This window comes from Falco naumanni, chromosome 6 (genome assembly GCF_017639655.2).
Source record: "Falco naumanni isolate bFalNau1 chromosome 6, bFalNau1.pat, whole genome shotgun sequence".
Lineage (NCBI taxonomy): Eukaryota > Metazoa > Chordata > Aves > Falconiformes > Falconidae > Falco > Falco naumanni.
Window position 1 is genome coordinate 4,625,777 of NC_054059.1, and position 14,619 is coordinate 4,640,395.

Here is a 14,619-nt window from a genome sequence, read left to right on the forward strand (position 1 = left end):
TTCTTAGATCTTTTCAGGTGGTTCCGCACACCACCCAACCACAGAGAGCATTTAGTGATCAGAAATTGACCCTTGTGTCATGTGATGTGGCTGGAACACTCAGTCTCTCCCTTTCTTTCCCTCCTCCCCAAAACTCAGATCCAGGAAGTTACAACTGTCTTCCTCATACAATCGTGGTCAACCTTGCTGCTTTCTTTGAACTTTGGGATGCATTTGCATTTCACTGGGTGAAGTCTACTCAGGTGGCCTTAAGTGACGATGACATGCACGATGTGAGTAGATTTTTTTTGTAGTATTTTTATGCAAGTCAAGTGACATGAGATGGTGTGCACCATGCTATTTTTAGTTTCAGGGACCACTGAGTACATTGCAGTGCTTCTGTTGGTATTCAGAACATGCCTAACATCAGTGTGTCAGTGACTGTGTTTGTGCTCTGTCTTCTCATTTCTTCTGTGTGGAGTGTAGATTTTTCAACCTGCAGATATTTAGGTGGGAATTATCTTTCCTAAATATAGACACCTGGGACATAGATATCCCAAGCCTTCTCTGCCCGGTTAGGATGGTATGAATTGTGTCACAGAAGTGCCAGTTTCTCTCCACTGATGGTAAAGGGAGTATCCACATCTATCTCAGAGAAAGGTACCTGAACCTGGATAGCTGACACGTAGGTCACAGGGGTGGTTTGTTTCTTCCTCTCCCTTGTCAGATCATGAAGATAATTTTGCTGCGATCTGACAATGTCATTGTAGACTTGGTGCACGGTTTGCTTGGTTTTGACTTGTGTAGTTCCACCTGCCAGTAAAGCCATGTGGTAATTTTAGGGAGCTATAGTTGAGTAGTGGTTGTGTACAACTAAATACAAAGCATGTGTGAGTCTGAAGTTAATGCAAGTGATGGTGTGTTTGCTTTTTCTCTTGCTTGAAGTACAAAGTATTCTGTAACACACAGCAATGGGAAAACTATAACCTTTCTGGCTTCTTGTTAGATTTTATACTGCTTGTTGTGGCGTGACCGGTTCTGGGCAGTCTCTGACACCCTGACAGTAGATTCACCAGGACTGTCACTTTTGTCTCTGCACTGGCACTGGGTTATGAAGCATCTAATTGACAGAATTCCTCAGATGCTTATTGGATCAGACCAGCACAAGTGAGTGGTTTTGATTTGTGTTTCTGTTAAATGTATGTATTAATTACTCTTTTCTTTAGTGTTATAGCTAATTAGCTATATTGTTTACCATTAGTGTCCAAGTTATGTTCCATTAATGATACAAGTATGTTATATTAAATAGCTGTTCATCTTTAAAATTCAGGTTTCTTAGCATTGGTCTTATGCTTGCGCAAATGGTCTTCTAGAATTTTTACCCCTTTAATAGAAGGATAAGAGAAGGGACTTTTGTCTCTTTATGCATCCTTTCGTGTTGTTTCTCAAACTTCTGAGTTAACTGTGGCCTTTTTTCTCTCCCCCCCCTTTCCCTGTGTGTTTTCTGTTTGATTTTTTTTGTGTGTGTTTTTTTGTTTGTTTGTTTGGTTTTGGTTTTTTTTTTTTAATCTGCAAGGGTTTCCAAGGAAATTCAATCTGTTTCACAGCAGATTCAGAGCTGCTTGGCCAATCCTGCTAGCATTTCTGCCAATATGAAGATATTGCAGAAGTCTCTAGGAAGACCTCTTCCTTTTAAGGTATTAGTACTCTGTTTGCAAAAGATTTGTATTTCCAGCAATATACAAATAATGCTTTAAAATGATCATAAAGATTTACAGTACTTGCTTTCCAGGCCAGCAAAATACATTCCTTTTGGACTAGTTAGATTAATTAAAAAACCAACTTCAGCGAATGTTAATGTACATCTTTTTTGTGAAATATAGCACTTTATCCAGATAGCATAATTAATAATAGAAATGTCTTGTATAGATAGCAGTTATTCAATATAGGGTGGTGCCCAAGAATAAAAATACTACTCCTTGCTCTGTTCTGGAGACTTGTGAATGGTCAATATGCCGCTTGCTTATTTAGGAACATAATGTGTATATAGAATAGATAGTTGCACTTCCTTTTATATAGCATAAGATGGGGCTGCCTTATGACTTGCCAAGACAAGGCCTTTTACTTTGACAGGTTTGATTTTTTTTCTTATTTCAGCAATTGTTGTCAATCAATTAAAAGAAGAAATCTTACAGTAAAATTTTCTAAAGAATATAAATCTCTTTCTAAAAGCAGGGCACGAGTAGTCATGTGGGCTGCTGATGTTGGCGATTAAGACCTAGGGTTTTATGACCTTATCTCTCAAAGATAGTCAGCTATTCAAAAGTGCACATAGTTACTTTGTGGGGCTCTCAAGAACATTCAGTGCTTACTGAGAATTTTGGGAGATTTTTCTAGGCATCCAAATGTATTTAAATTGCAAGTGGTTTACACACAAGTGGAGTTTCTTTTAAGTGATAGTAGCTACTGAAATTTTTATTCCTTTGTGTATTTACTGCCCTTAGTTTAGGTAAGTTGCCATGCTGAAGTATTGTTTGTCTGCATAATCTGTGTAGTTTCTTCATGAAGGAAAAATAAACTTGGCAAGTAAGAATTGTGCCAAACTATTTCAATTTCTTTCTTCCTACTTTATTGAGTAGGGCTAGGAAAGAATTATTAAATTGTTGCAAGTTGGTTTATATATACTTGTACTTCAGTTGAAGTAATTTGAAATCTTACTTTTGACTGCAGTCACAGATCTTGTTCATTGTTCTGTTAGTGCTGCAGAAACAAATTGTTCTTTTCATGTTTCCAGGATAAACTGGGCATGGAATGTTTTTCTCAGTTAAAAGTCCTCAGCAAACCCCTTAACATCCTGGAGCTAAGATTGGCCTTTGGAGAAAGTAGATGGCAGGAAAAAATGTGCTGTCTGAAAATTGCTGCTGCTGGATGGAAGGTGAAGAAAGCGTTACTGCAAGCGGATGGCCTGATAATTAGAGCCAGTCATTTAGAAGATGTTAGTCTGGGTAGGTGACACTTTTGAAGAGCCTAACAGGATTACTTCTTCCATGTCAATGGGAATTTTTTTATATATACAAATGTAAAGATTGTGACATGTTCACTGGCAAGAAATATAGTACATGCATTTATGTGCCTCTTACACTCTGTCAAACAGGTCAACTAAAGATTTTTTTGAAAGCTGTGCATTCACAGCTGAGAGCAGAAGGAGTTACCTATGGTCATTCAGAGGAAAGATTTACTGAAGACACCATCTCCAGTCAGTTAGACCCTGCCTTGTTAAACCAGCTCTGCAGTAGGGTTCAGCTGTGGCCTGCAATGGAATACATAGGTGTGCTATGGCAGTACAGACTGACAGCAGATTATGTGGCCAAGGCTTGTGCAAGAAGGTAAGAAGGTTGGAGAAAGAAATCCTATATTCCATTCATGAGATTCAGAATCTCTAGCTAAAAGCTGCAACTTTGGTGTTTTACATCTGTATGTAAATCTGCATGTGTACATATATGATGTATCTATAGCTGTGTCTATATGCATATATATGTATGTCATGCACACATAAGCTTATATATTTATGTATATAAATTCATATGCACTCCTTGTCTGCATGCAGAATTGCAGCTGGGCAGCTATAAAAAAGTATCAGCAAAGGAGTAGTTTAGTGTTATATTGAAGAAGTACTTTTCTTCTTTTCTAACTTCACTGGTGCAACAATAGGAATGCTGATGTCCAAGACCCTTTGACTGAACACATTACTATCCAGCAATTGCTTTATTAATGGATGAATGGGTTATAGCTGGAGTACAACTAAAACCTTTTATGTAGTAAATATTACATAGGTATTTCCAAAAGGAAAATACTAACATTTGCCTTTTAATGAAATAGAAGGGTCTTTCATATTAGGAATTAATATGAAGGTGTTTATCAAAGTGTTGCTGGGGGCTACTGTAGAAAGTCTGAATTGGACTTCATGATGGAGAAAGTGTACTGGTATGCATGTTTCCTTTCGTGTAAGCTACACACATATACTCGCAGCTTAATGTTGTTTTAAGGGCCAAGTGTATTTATTTTTTGACTGTTTGACCGTTCCTTAGAAGAGAGCTCTTAATTTATGGATTTCAGTGCAAGTAATTTTTTGTGCAGTGAGACTCCTAGAATCACTGATGCACTCTTGAATTCAGCAAAGTTCTGATTTTCACAAGAACTATAAGGCTGGATGACTGTTTGTCTCCAATTGTTTTGCATGTTTTGCTGAACATGTAGCTTCTAGCTGCAGAAGATTGCACTTCTTCCCCTTTTTGTTGTCTTTAGATTTTGCCAGCTTTGAAGGATGCAAGTGTTACAAGTATTGAGTGCTTGTTCTTCCCCAATGTTTAGAATGTTGTCATTTTAACCTCTCACAGAGTCTTTGTTATTGTGGCTTTGCCTGCCGTTCTCAATTTGGTTTTCTATCCAAATTATTTATTTCATGTGCCCTGCTTTAAGCATTATTTAGGCTGTATTTCTTTTACCTCCTACAGGGAGAACGGCTGTCAAGAGCTACATATATGTTCGGATCTAGTTGAGCTTATAGCTTTTTCCCTGAAGCTGACACCAGCTGCTTCTCACCAACTGTCTGGACTGTGGTACTTGTTGCACTTCCATGAAGTAAGAGCAAGTTTCAGTTTAATTAGTCTTGCAGAAGTTTTCAAGTGACTCTTCAAAATAGGTCTACCTTTGTAACATTTTTTTTATTTGCAGTTTTTCTACCTGTGCCTGACACTAACTGTTCCTTCTGTGAGCCTGCAAAAAATGTTATGAAAACACAGCACTAAAACATAAACAAAACACAACAAAATCTGAAATAACATAGTTCTGTATGATCTAGTCTGGTCATATTGTTCCAGTCATCCATATGTGACCTAATGAAAAGCAGGAAATTGATTGAATGGCAGGTGCCAGCCTAGCTGTATCTATGTATTCAAAGTAATTTTATGCTGAAAAATACTTGCTTCTGTTCCTGTGCTTCTATATTATTTTTTTCAGGTCTGTATTGCAAGTCAAATATACAGAGACAGTTATTTGATGCATTTTCTGTAAAGCACGTAATACATCAGAGAGATTCTGATCAATTAGTGCTTAGTTATGATACAGTAGTGGTTGTATTCCCACAAAGCTCAGTAAACCAGCAAGTTCACTTCTAAATGTTTCAGAGCAGAATATTGAGTCACTTTATCTGTTTCATGCTTATGCAACCTTGTGTGTTGTTACAGAAGGTTGCGCAGTCATATACTAGAGGCTGTATTCTGAAAATTTGTTCTGTAAACATGCTGCACATCTCACAGACAGGAGGCAGTGCAGACCTCAGGATGTGTACTCCTTGTTGAGAAGAGATGCAAGCAACCACTGTGAATTTGAAAAGGATCTTGAGGAATATCTTGTACTATCCCTACCGAAAAATAGTTCCATACTTTGTGTGTGTGTGTGTCCATCCTTGATTCTCTGTTGCTCCCTGTAAATTATTCTCAGCTCTTAAGTTTTTCTCTCTCCTTAGATATCCCCTGAAGAAATATCTGTTCTGTCATCTCAGCTAGTTAATGCTGCGTTAGCATCCTTTTGGAGCAGTACTTTCACCACAGACCCAGATTACTGGTTGACTTGGAGGCCGCTACCTGCAACAGAGGAAAAGAACTTTTCTAAGTCCAATATGAACTCTTCTATGAAGGTTTGTCTCTTCTGACCTAATCAAACTGAAGGCTGAAACTCTTCTATTAAATAATTCAACAGCTTTCTAAAGCAATACTGTAAGTTCTAGCATAGTCAGTGCAAGTTGTATCTGAACTATCTAACTCTTAATCTCTTAATTTAGGGCCCAGGTATTTTGACCCGAGCCGTTTTCTCAAAGTGCTTCTTTGAAATTCTAACTAGCAGCAGCAAGACAAGCCAGTGGGATGTGAGTGGGCTTCCTGTTCTGTCATCATCCCATGTGACACTGGGAGAATGGATGGAGAGAGCACAGCAGCTTAATGAAGTCAGCTCAGCACTGTGGACCAACCTGGCTGTCTCTTCAATAGCAGATTTTAGGTATTGAGACCTTTCTTCCACATATATGTTATTTAAGTTGAGCATGTTAGAAGAGCTTCCTTATCATGTGTAAACTTTTCTCATTCCTTTTCCTCCAGACACACAGATGCTAGACTACAAGGAATAATGCTAAGCAGACAACTCTCTGCCCTGGTAGATCTGGTTCCAATGGAACTTCAAGAAGAATTCTTGGAGTGCTGTGAAAAGCTCTACGTCAAGGATCCTGTTGCGTATGAGTACCTTTCTAAGATACTTAGAAGCCTCACCGATCAGGAGTTACTTCCTAAAGAATTCCTGTTTCTCCTGCTAACTTGCTTGCAGCAGTTCTTTGGGGAAGGGCTTAAGGAGTTACCAGAGACAGCTTGGCGTGGAAGCCTCTGGGTGAACATTGGTTTGGTGCAGATCCAGGTGTGGCTTCCGCAGACCAGGTTTGATCCTGCTGTTAAAAGAGAATACAAGCTCAAGTACGCAAAAGAAGAGGTGAGCATGGATCTGAGTTGGCTTTTACCTCTGTAATGTATAAAATCAACACCAAGGAATTTGGCTTGGGTGTTCTTGGGAGAATCTTTGGTTATGATTTTTAAACTGTACAGTTAGAACTTCTTTTAATGTTCAAGAAAGTGATGTACCTACTTGGTTACCAAAACCAGACCCTCTAGAGAATGGTTTATTCTTTCCTTTTTAGTTATACCAGCTTGAGTGTGAATGGAAAACAAATGATTTCTCATCCCAGCTGCACACTGGAAAAACTATTGAAGATGAAGCAGTCAGCAACTATATTCATCCCCATCTCAGGTAACATCTCTGACACTCAGCTCTTTTCTTTTAGATTGGAAATTTCATCTTTGGGTGCTTGCACTCCAAAGCTTTTCTCCACAGCTTTGTAATTTTTGTGTTCTTCTGTAGAATTAAGAGTTGCTTATTTTGAAGTATGAATTTGCAAACTCAGGTGGTAAGGACAAATACAGTAAATACAGCAGTTAAAGCAGTGGCCTTTCATATCTTGATAAAATTGAAGCTATGCCCAGAAATGAAAATAAAGCCATACATCTGAACTATGGTCATGTCATTAAAATGTGACAATGTTATCAACAAATTAAAATGACATGGAATATGTACCTATCACTGTAACTCTTCAAGGCCGTGATAGATGCCAGGGCTATTTTGCAGAGTTCTTGGACTGATTGTATTGAGTAGAAATCTCCAGATGTGTATTTTAGCAACAGCCTTTGCCTCTGGTGCTGTGGATGGATGAAGTTGCTTACCATATAGAGTCCACTGTTGACATTCAAAAATTTGTAGCCGTTGTTTTGTTGTTGGAGTTTTTTGGTTTATTTTTGCTCGGTTTTTTTAATCTGAGGAACTTGAGGAAATTTGAAGTGAACAGAGATTTCTCCTTTGTGCAGGTTTCCAGATGTTCCTTGCACACGGAGATAAAAACTGGGTATTATTCATGATTTTCCACTATCAATGGAAGTTTTTTATTTCATTATTATATGCGTGGAGCTACTGATAGTTCTGTGCTATTGCTTAAAGAGAAAGATAGCCATTGAAAACAAGTTCTGAATGGCTATTTTACCAGTTGCTTCAAGCAATACTTTTTCCTTAATGCTCACAGAGCTGTCAGGTCGCAAGCAAAAAAGTAATTGAAGTTTCTTTGAAGTGTTGGCGGCGGGGGGGGCATGAGGGAAGAGGAGAGAATTGCATACGTATGCTATACAGGTGTCACTTCTTGCTTTTCCTTATTTGCTGTTTCACACAAACTAGAAGAATACTTCTGAAATTTTTTATACATCTAACTATTATGTTAGATATATGTGAACATCTTTATATGAAATACATTTGTAAGTCTAAACTGATCAGTGTTATTTTTTAACAGACTGTTGCATGAAAGAATGCAAAGGCTGAAGGAGCAAATAAGCAGTCTCTCCAGAAAAAAGGCCTTCAGGCCTCCAGCTCCACCCTATGACTGCTTATACCAGGAGGCACACCAGTACATCAACAGCATAGCACGGGTTTCTTCAGTCCAAGATCTTTTAGCTCGCCTTCTACACTTCCTCCGTGGGGAAAGACCTAAATCACTCCAAGCAGTACAAAGCCTGTTAAATGAAGAAGCATCCTGGCAACAATCACACCATCAGTTTAGAAAACACCTGGCAGAGGAGTATGCTGCATTCCCTGATGCTGTAATTCCACTGCAAGCTGCCATCTTACAGTTGCAACATGGCATGCGATTAGTGGCTTCTGAAGTTTATGCAGCACTCAAAACTTTTGTGCGTCCAGCTGATCTCACCAACCTCCTTACTTCTTTGTTGTCATTTCCTTCAGTTGGCCATGCCTTCCCCACTTACTTTGCTCATGCAGAGATTTTATGCTCGGTGAATTCAGTTGAGGTCCTTCGTGGACTTAAAAAGTTCTTTTTGAAGCACTCTGAAGGAGAACCTGAGGGAGTAGAGCAGCCTTGCCCAACTCTGGAACAGCTCCTAGTGAATGCTTTGTTGCATCTTCGCTGCCACGTACTATCCAGAGGAGAGATGGACCAGAAATCTCTGCAGCTTTTTAGACACCTGTGTCAGGTAACATCTGAACGCCAGTGGCCAGGATTCTTGCACTGAACTACCTTGTCTCTTGTACAAGAAAGTGGGTCTACAGGAGGACCACAAAAATTATCAGAGGGCTGGAACACCCCTCCCGTGAATAAAGGCTGATAGTTTGTGATGTTCAGCCAGGAAAAGAGAAGGCTCAGGGAAGACTCTACTGTGGCTTTTCAGTATATAAAAAGGGCTTATAAGAAGGACGGGAGACTTTTTACCAAGGCTTGTAGTGATAGGACAAGGCACGGCAACAGTTTTAAACTGAAAGAGAGTAGGTTTAGACTAAACATAAAGAAGAAATTTCTTACAATCGGGGTGGCAAGACACTGGCACAGGTTGCCCAGAGAAACGGTGGATGCCCCATCCCTGGAAGTGTTGAAGGGGCAGGTTGGATGGGTCTTCAAGCAACCTGGTCTAGTGGAAGATGTCCCTGCCCATCTATCATCTCCCCCACAGGGGAGTTGGACTAGATGATCTTTGGAGGTCCCTTCCAACCAAAACTATTCTATGGTTCTACTTGATAATTGTTAACATAATGTTCTTAAGATTTTTGGGTTATTTTTTCCAATGAATTGACTGGATTAACTTGTTTGGGTTTATTAAGGCATAAAATCATAGCCTGTAATGGTTGCTAAAGATTTTATTAGTTTAAAAAAAACAATAAAAGCCAAAACCACACAAAGGAAGACAAAACCAAACTTTGCAGGGAGTTTCTTTGTAGAATGGTTCAGAAAGGAGACTAGAATGGCCAAGGACTCTGTGGCATACTCTTCTCTGTGCTTTTTCCCCTCATTGGTTTGTTGAGAGGGAAATTCACAAATCTGCTTTCAGGATAGATTGCTTTGATTTGTACTCTTGTAGACTGTAGAGGAGGCAAGAGCCAAACAAGATAGATCCTGCCCCTTCGATGAAATATGAGGTGAATTTAAACATTAACGTGTGTAAAAGCATGCTGCTTTATGTTTCCTTAGGCAATTGTAAATGAATGGGATGAACAGGAACGCCGGGCCCAAGAGCAGGAGGCAATGGAACGCAGTCTGTACAGATACAGAAGTAAAAGTCGTGGGAAAGGACGAAGTGAGGAAGAGGAGGAAGAAGAAGAATTTAGAAGAAGATTTCCTTTTCATGAAAAGGTAACAACTGTAACTCTGTAAAGAAACAGAAAAATAACATCTAAAATAGCTCCTGAAAAATACATGCTGTAAGTAAAATGAAGTGAGGAATGAAATGTGTTTTCCTTCAGGCAAAAGAAAGATGTGGGGTAGATTTTTTGATAGAAAGGTATTAACTACTGTGCTTTTAGTTTATTTGACCTTTTGGTTGTAAAAATGTTTTGGAACTAATTTCCAGACTTGAACTGTACTGTGGTTCAGGTGAATAATGCCCAGTTACTGGGCATATAAATTGACAATATAATTAGTTTGTTGTAAAATTCTGGAATTTGTTTAATTTAGCAGGTGAGGTTTTATTGCCTATGAAGACTAATCTCCTTGATTAAATAAAGCTGTGAGATTTTTTCAGATTTAACTAGTCTGCATTATTGAATGACTTCTGAAATGTGTCTTCACCAAGCAACGTTATGCAGTACAAAAATCCCGGAGACAATTACACGTGTCATTGTGATGTTAGGGTGTAGTAGTTCAGGTCTTCAAGCAACCAAACAGCGTTGAGCTGGTTTATCAACAGATAGAACTCGTGCTGCTTTTTCTGAAAGAGGTTTAGTTGGCAGCAGCTCAGGGATCACTGTCCTGCACTCGTCTGCTGTGGTTATGCCCTAAATTGTTCGGTTCCACCCATGTTCTGTTTCAGACTGACATCTGAGCTGTGAGGCAGACAGTGTATCTATATAGTGCCAACTCCAAATCATTAACTTATTGTTGCAATGTTAAAAAGTGCAAGAAGGGAGATGGGGAGAGGAGGCATTAAAGGAAGAAATAATTGACTTTTGATTATCATGTAATTTGCAGGACTTTGAAGATATCACAGCTGAGCCAAGCCTAGAAGAAAAAATGGAAACGGAAGATCCATCGGAAGATCAGCTGGAAGCCGATAGAGCTCTTTTGTCCAAGACCTCTATGCAAACAGTAATGATGGTTCATCAACAGTTGTGCTTAAACTTTGCTCGATCCCTGTGGTATCAACAGAGCCTGCCTTCTTATCAAGCCAAACATTATATCAGTGCATTTATTTCCTGCTATCAGACTGGTGCATGCCTGGTGTCGCAATTCTATCCTTTAATTGGTAAGATCTCTAGCAATATTTCAGATGTGCAGGTCTAGCTTTGTAATGATTTGTTTTAAATTAATTGTATTGCAGGTCATGAAATAGACTTATTATGGGAAAAATGTACAAAACCATATTTTCTTTTTCCAAAGAATTTGCCCCATGTTCAGAATTGTCTTGGTGGAATGCTTTGATTTTTTTTTTTATTATTATTACAGGGGTTGGTGGGGTGGTGGTGTAATTCCATTTGTTAGCATATGACTAACACAGTTCAAAAATAAATGGAATGCTAAGTGAAATTTTGTTCACTTGCATCTGCATTATCCTGTGGAAGACGATGCACTTGAAGAAGTTTCCCAGAAGTAAAATTTGCAATTAAATTCATAAAATAATTGGTTTAAATGAAGCTCTATAATTTCAAAAAAGGCAGTGTTTTTGGTTTTGGGGTTTTTTCCACCCTGAATTTTGGCACACTTAATGTGTAAATCATTGTAACAATGTGCAAGACCTCGGGATCATCACTTCTGAAAGCAGAGCTATACTTCAGTTCTAATCTAATGAATGTATATGTGTGCAGTTAAGAAGCCACAGATAAGGGCTGTTGTTTCTACAGTAACTTATTTTTGTGTTCATACCTGAGGTGTAATATATGCAACTTATTTTTTGTGTTTATGTTGGATTATTTTTTCGCAGTGTCTTGGTACTAATACTGTAGTAAATATCTCCTTAATGTGAATTTATGCACAGAGGAACTGTGGTCTTCTGACAAGATCACAGCCCACCTTTAGGATGCTGATTTTACTTTTATATGAAAAACTGATAACACAGAGAATGTAAACTTTTAAGTATGTCTACCGTATTCCATACTCCCATCTCATTGTTTGTGTGGCATATTCTTCTATCATTGTAATACATAACATGCTAAGGCTTGGGATACAAGAGAAAAAACACTTCATCTGTTGGACTGGAAAAAGAATTAGTAGCATGTGTGATGTCTTCCTTCTTCTGCTTACTAGGTTCCGAAATGAATGATCGCCTTTTGGGAAGCCAACTTCTAGTTAGCACTATTCTTCACAATACTTTTTTTGAGGAATTATCTTCAGATCTTGTGCTGCAACAAGATAGCCCATATGATTTCTACCAGCATCCCAATATTCAGCAAGTCCGACAGTGCCAACCTGTACTTGATAATTTTGCTAAAGAAGTAAATGGGCTATTGCAGGAATGGCCAGAGCATCCAGTACTTGTACAGGTAGAAAGACCTCAACAAATGTTTGCGGGAAACTGGAGCGTTTTGTAGTTGCATTTGTGTGTAAATGCGTATAGTTATGCATAGACATGTGCATGTATACGCTTGCCTAGATGTTATCTGTATTACTTAAGCAGATGTTTTGAAGCCATACCTGTTTCTTCTTAAGAGGTATTAGGTACTTTAGCTATTCTGTTTTAGTTATGAAATGTTAAGCAGTATTCACCACCTACTCTGATCTTACAGTTTTAAGCAATCTTCAATCTGCCGTACCTCAAAGAGTCTTGAGGTTTTTGCTGTTTGGGCTCCTGGTTTGTTGTTTTTTTCCCAAAATGCTTTCATAGTGCTTTGAAATGGCTATCTTTGGTCCCATTTATGGGGCCTGTGTGACCCTCGGGTAATTTCTTACAGTAATGCAGAAACTTAAAATCAATTGGAACCCTTTGTATTAGTTCCGTTGTGCTCCTTCCCCCGAGTGCACTGGCCTTCACTGAACTACTAAAGTGCTTTTATACTAAAATGAGGAAGAAGTTTATCTCGTGCAGGGGAGGGTTATGCTAATACAAATTAGCTTAACTTTATGACTGCTTCTGTTGAAGATCAGTTACTATAGGTTGAATGCTTGTATTTTATTCTGCAGCTGTTAGTTGTGATGGACAGAATCCGGAGTTTTCCACTCTCTAGTCCTCTCTCAAAGTTTCTGAATGGCTTGGAAATTCTACTTGCAAAGGCACAGGTAAGAAAAGAGCTAAGGGGAACTTATTTTCTCTTCTGTGCTTCTTTATTTATATTGGTACCAATATAAAACCAACTGAAAGCTGTCTGGCTGCCAGGACTTGGGGAAGTGAACTTGTTCCATGTCGTAAGTTTAAGGAGTTAAGAATGTAATCAAGAATAATGCATGAGTCTTGCCATGTAAAGACCAATTTCTGGCTTTGTATAAAGGGGAACTTTTTTTTTTTTTTCAGGACTGGGAGCAGAATGCTAGTCGTGCTCTGTCCTTGCGGAAACATCTTGATTTGGTCACACAATTGATTATTCAGTGGCGTAGATTGGAGTTGAAGTAAGAACTATCCTTCCCTACTGCTTTTTCTTGGAGAGTGTAAGCTTCTGTCTCTGTATGGAGACAAATTCCAATGCAGAATTGTCTTAATCATGGAATATGCTTTTCTGTTTATATGGATGTACTAGTAACAATGTGGGGATAAACCTCACCCAACTAGCAGCTGTACTGGCTCAGGATGAGCATGCCCAGCCCATGATGACCCTGTGTATATGCCTCAGGAGGATTAGAAGCAGGACAGATAACTACAGTACTTCAGTACTACAGTATTTTCCTAGTGTTTTTCTGTTTTCATCCTAGGGTTTGGTGAGCATGCAGTGTTTTGTCTGTTTAACAATCTCCGTTAAATTTTATTTTAAAATTATTTCCAGTCTCCTGTTAAGACCATGTAAAATTTTTATATCCACAGTGTGCCACAATCAGTAATTCTACAAGTCTATCCTAAGTTCTGTGAAAAGAAACTTTTGAACCTGGCTCTGACTGGTTTTGTTCTAGTGTCCGTAGTTCCTGTATTTCTTCTTTCACATTTAATAGTAGTAGCAAAACAGTGATCCTCAAGAGTTGATAGTGTATATTAAGCATGTGTGCAGATTATTCCATCCTGTAAAATTTGCCTTTGGTTTAGTAGAAACAGCGAATAAGGTTTGTGTTGTTTTGGAGCCCAAGCTACCCACAATATTTTTGCTTTATTTTTTCTTCTCTCCACTTCCTTATTGTTCCCAGTTGCTGGTCAGTAAGTTTGGACAATATTATGAGGCAGCATGTAGAGAAGTCCACAAAGCACTGGTTTTCAATCTATCAGATGATTGAGAAGTATGTTCAAGAACAGACAGAAGCAAACGTAGAAGGTAAGTGCTGGCCTTACATAAGTGTGTGATGCAGTTCCAGCAATTACTAAGGATGTATAATTAAGGTCCTAAATGCCAGAGTTTGACAATGCACTTTCAGGTATAATTCTTCTCCTCTTTGCCCTGCAATTCCATGACTGCATAGGTCTTCCATACAGAGTGAACTTTGCTTGGCATTTATTTCTGGAACCACCATAGGGCCAGCATTGTAGGTGATGTAAAGAAAAAAGATGTCTGAATAAAGCATCTGAAAGAAATTAGAGCCATGGTAACTTTATGTCGTGCATATATAAGCATTTCAAACAGATTTGGAGGGTAGGCCGCCTCCATCTGCAGCTGGAAAAGGAGTGTCTTTTTTTATTTTAACTGCACAAAACATAATTCATATCCCAGCTAAACTGCTTTTAACATTTTGTATAAAGCCTAAAAAATTTTTGCAGGATGTTTTGGTACCTACTGTTCCTAACAAATCTGTCTGCAGGTGTGCACATTATGTAAAATAGGGGACAGAAAATAGGTCTCAGTCCCTTGGCGCCCCCCCCATTTAATGAAATGGTAAAGATGAAGGTAGTGTCCTCTGGCATGAGGCAGGGTTCCTCCAATCTC

At 38.7% G+C, this 14,619-nt stretch overlaps 1 protein-coding gene across 3 annotated transcripts in view; it reads left to right on the forward strand.

The window, feature by feature from the left end:
* The window catches only part of LOC121090606 (LYR motif-containing protein 2-like), a 106,675-nt gene that overhangs the window by 57,721 nt on the left and 34,335 nt on the right, over nt 1-14,619 (forward strand). For all 3 annotated transcript variants that reach the window (XM_040599305.1, XM_040599303.1, XM_040599304.1), the window contains exons 53-69: nt 139-272; nt 986-1,146; nt 1,556-1,676; nt 2,774-2,984; nt 3,134-3,365; nt 4,494-4,620; nt 5,507-5,677; nt 5,822-6,036; nt 6,135-6,516; nt 6,722-6,831; nt 7,916-8,612; nt 9,602-9,763; nt 10,598-10,871; nt 11,870-12,105; nt 12,743-12,838; nt 13,071-13,165; nt 13,889-14,013. In XM_040599305.1, the coding sequence (XP_040455239.1) occupies nt 139-272; nt 986-1,146; nt 1,556-1,676; nt 2,774-2,984; nt 3,134-3,365; nt 4,494-4,620; nt 5,507-5,677; nt 5,822-6,036; nt 6,135-6,516; nt 6,722-6,831; nt 7,916-8,612; nt 9,602-9,763; nt 10,598-10,871; nt 11,870-12,105; nt 12,743-12,838; nt 13,071-13,165; nt 13,889-14,013 (3,549 nt within the window). The remainder of the gene's footprint in view (nt 1-138; nt 273-985; nt 1,147-1,555; nt 1,677-2,773; nt 2,985-3,133; nt 3,366-4,493; nt 4,621-5,506; nt 5,678-5,821; nt 6,037-6,134; nt 6,517-6,721; nt 6,832-7,915; nt 8,613-9,601; nt 9,764-10,597; nt 10,872-11,869; nt 12,106-12,742; nt 12,839-13,070; nt 13,166-13,888; nt 14,014-14,619) is intronic.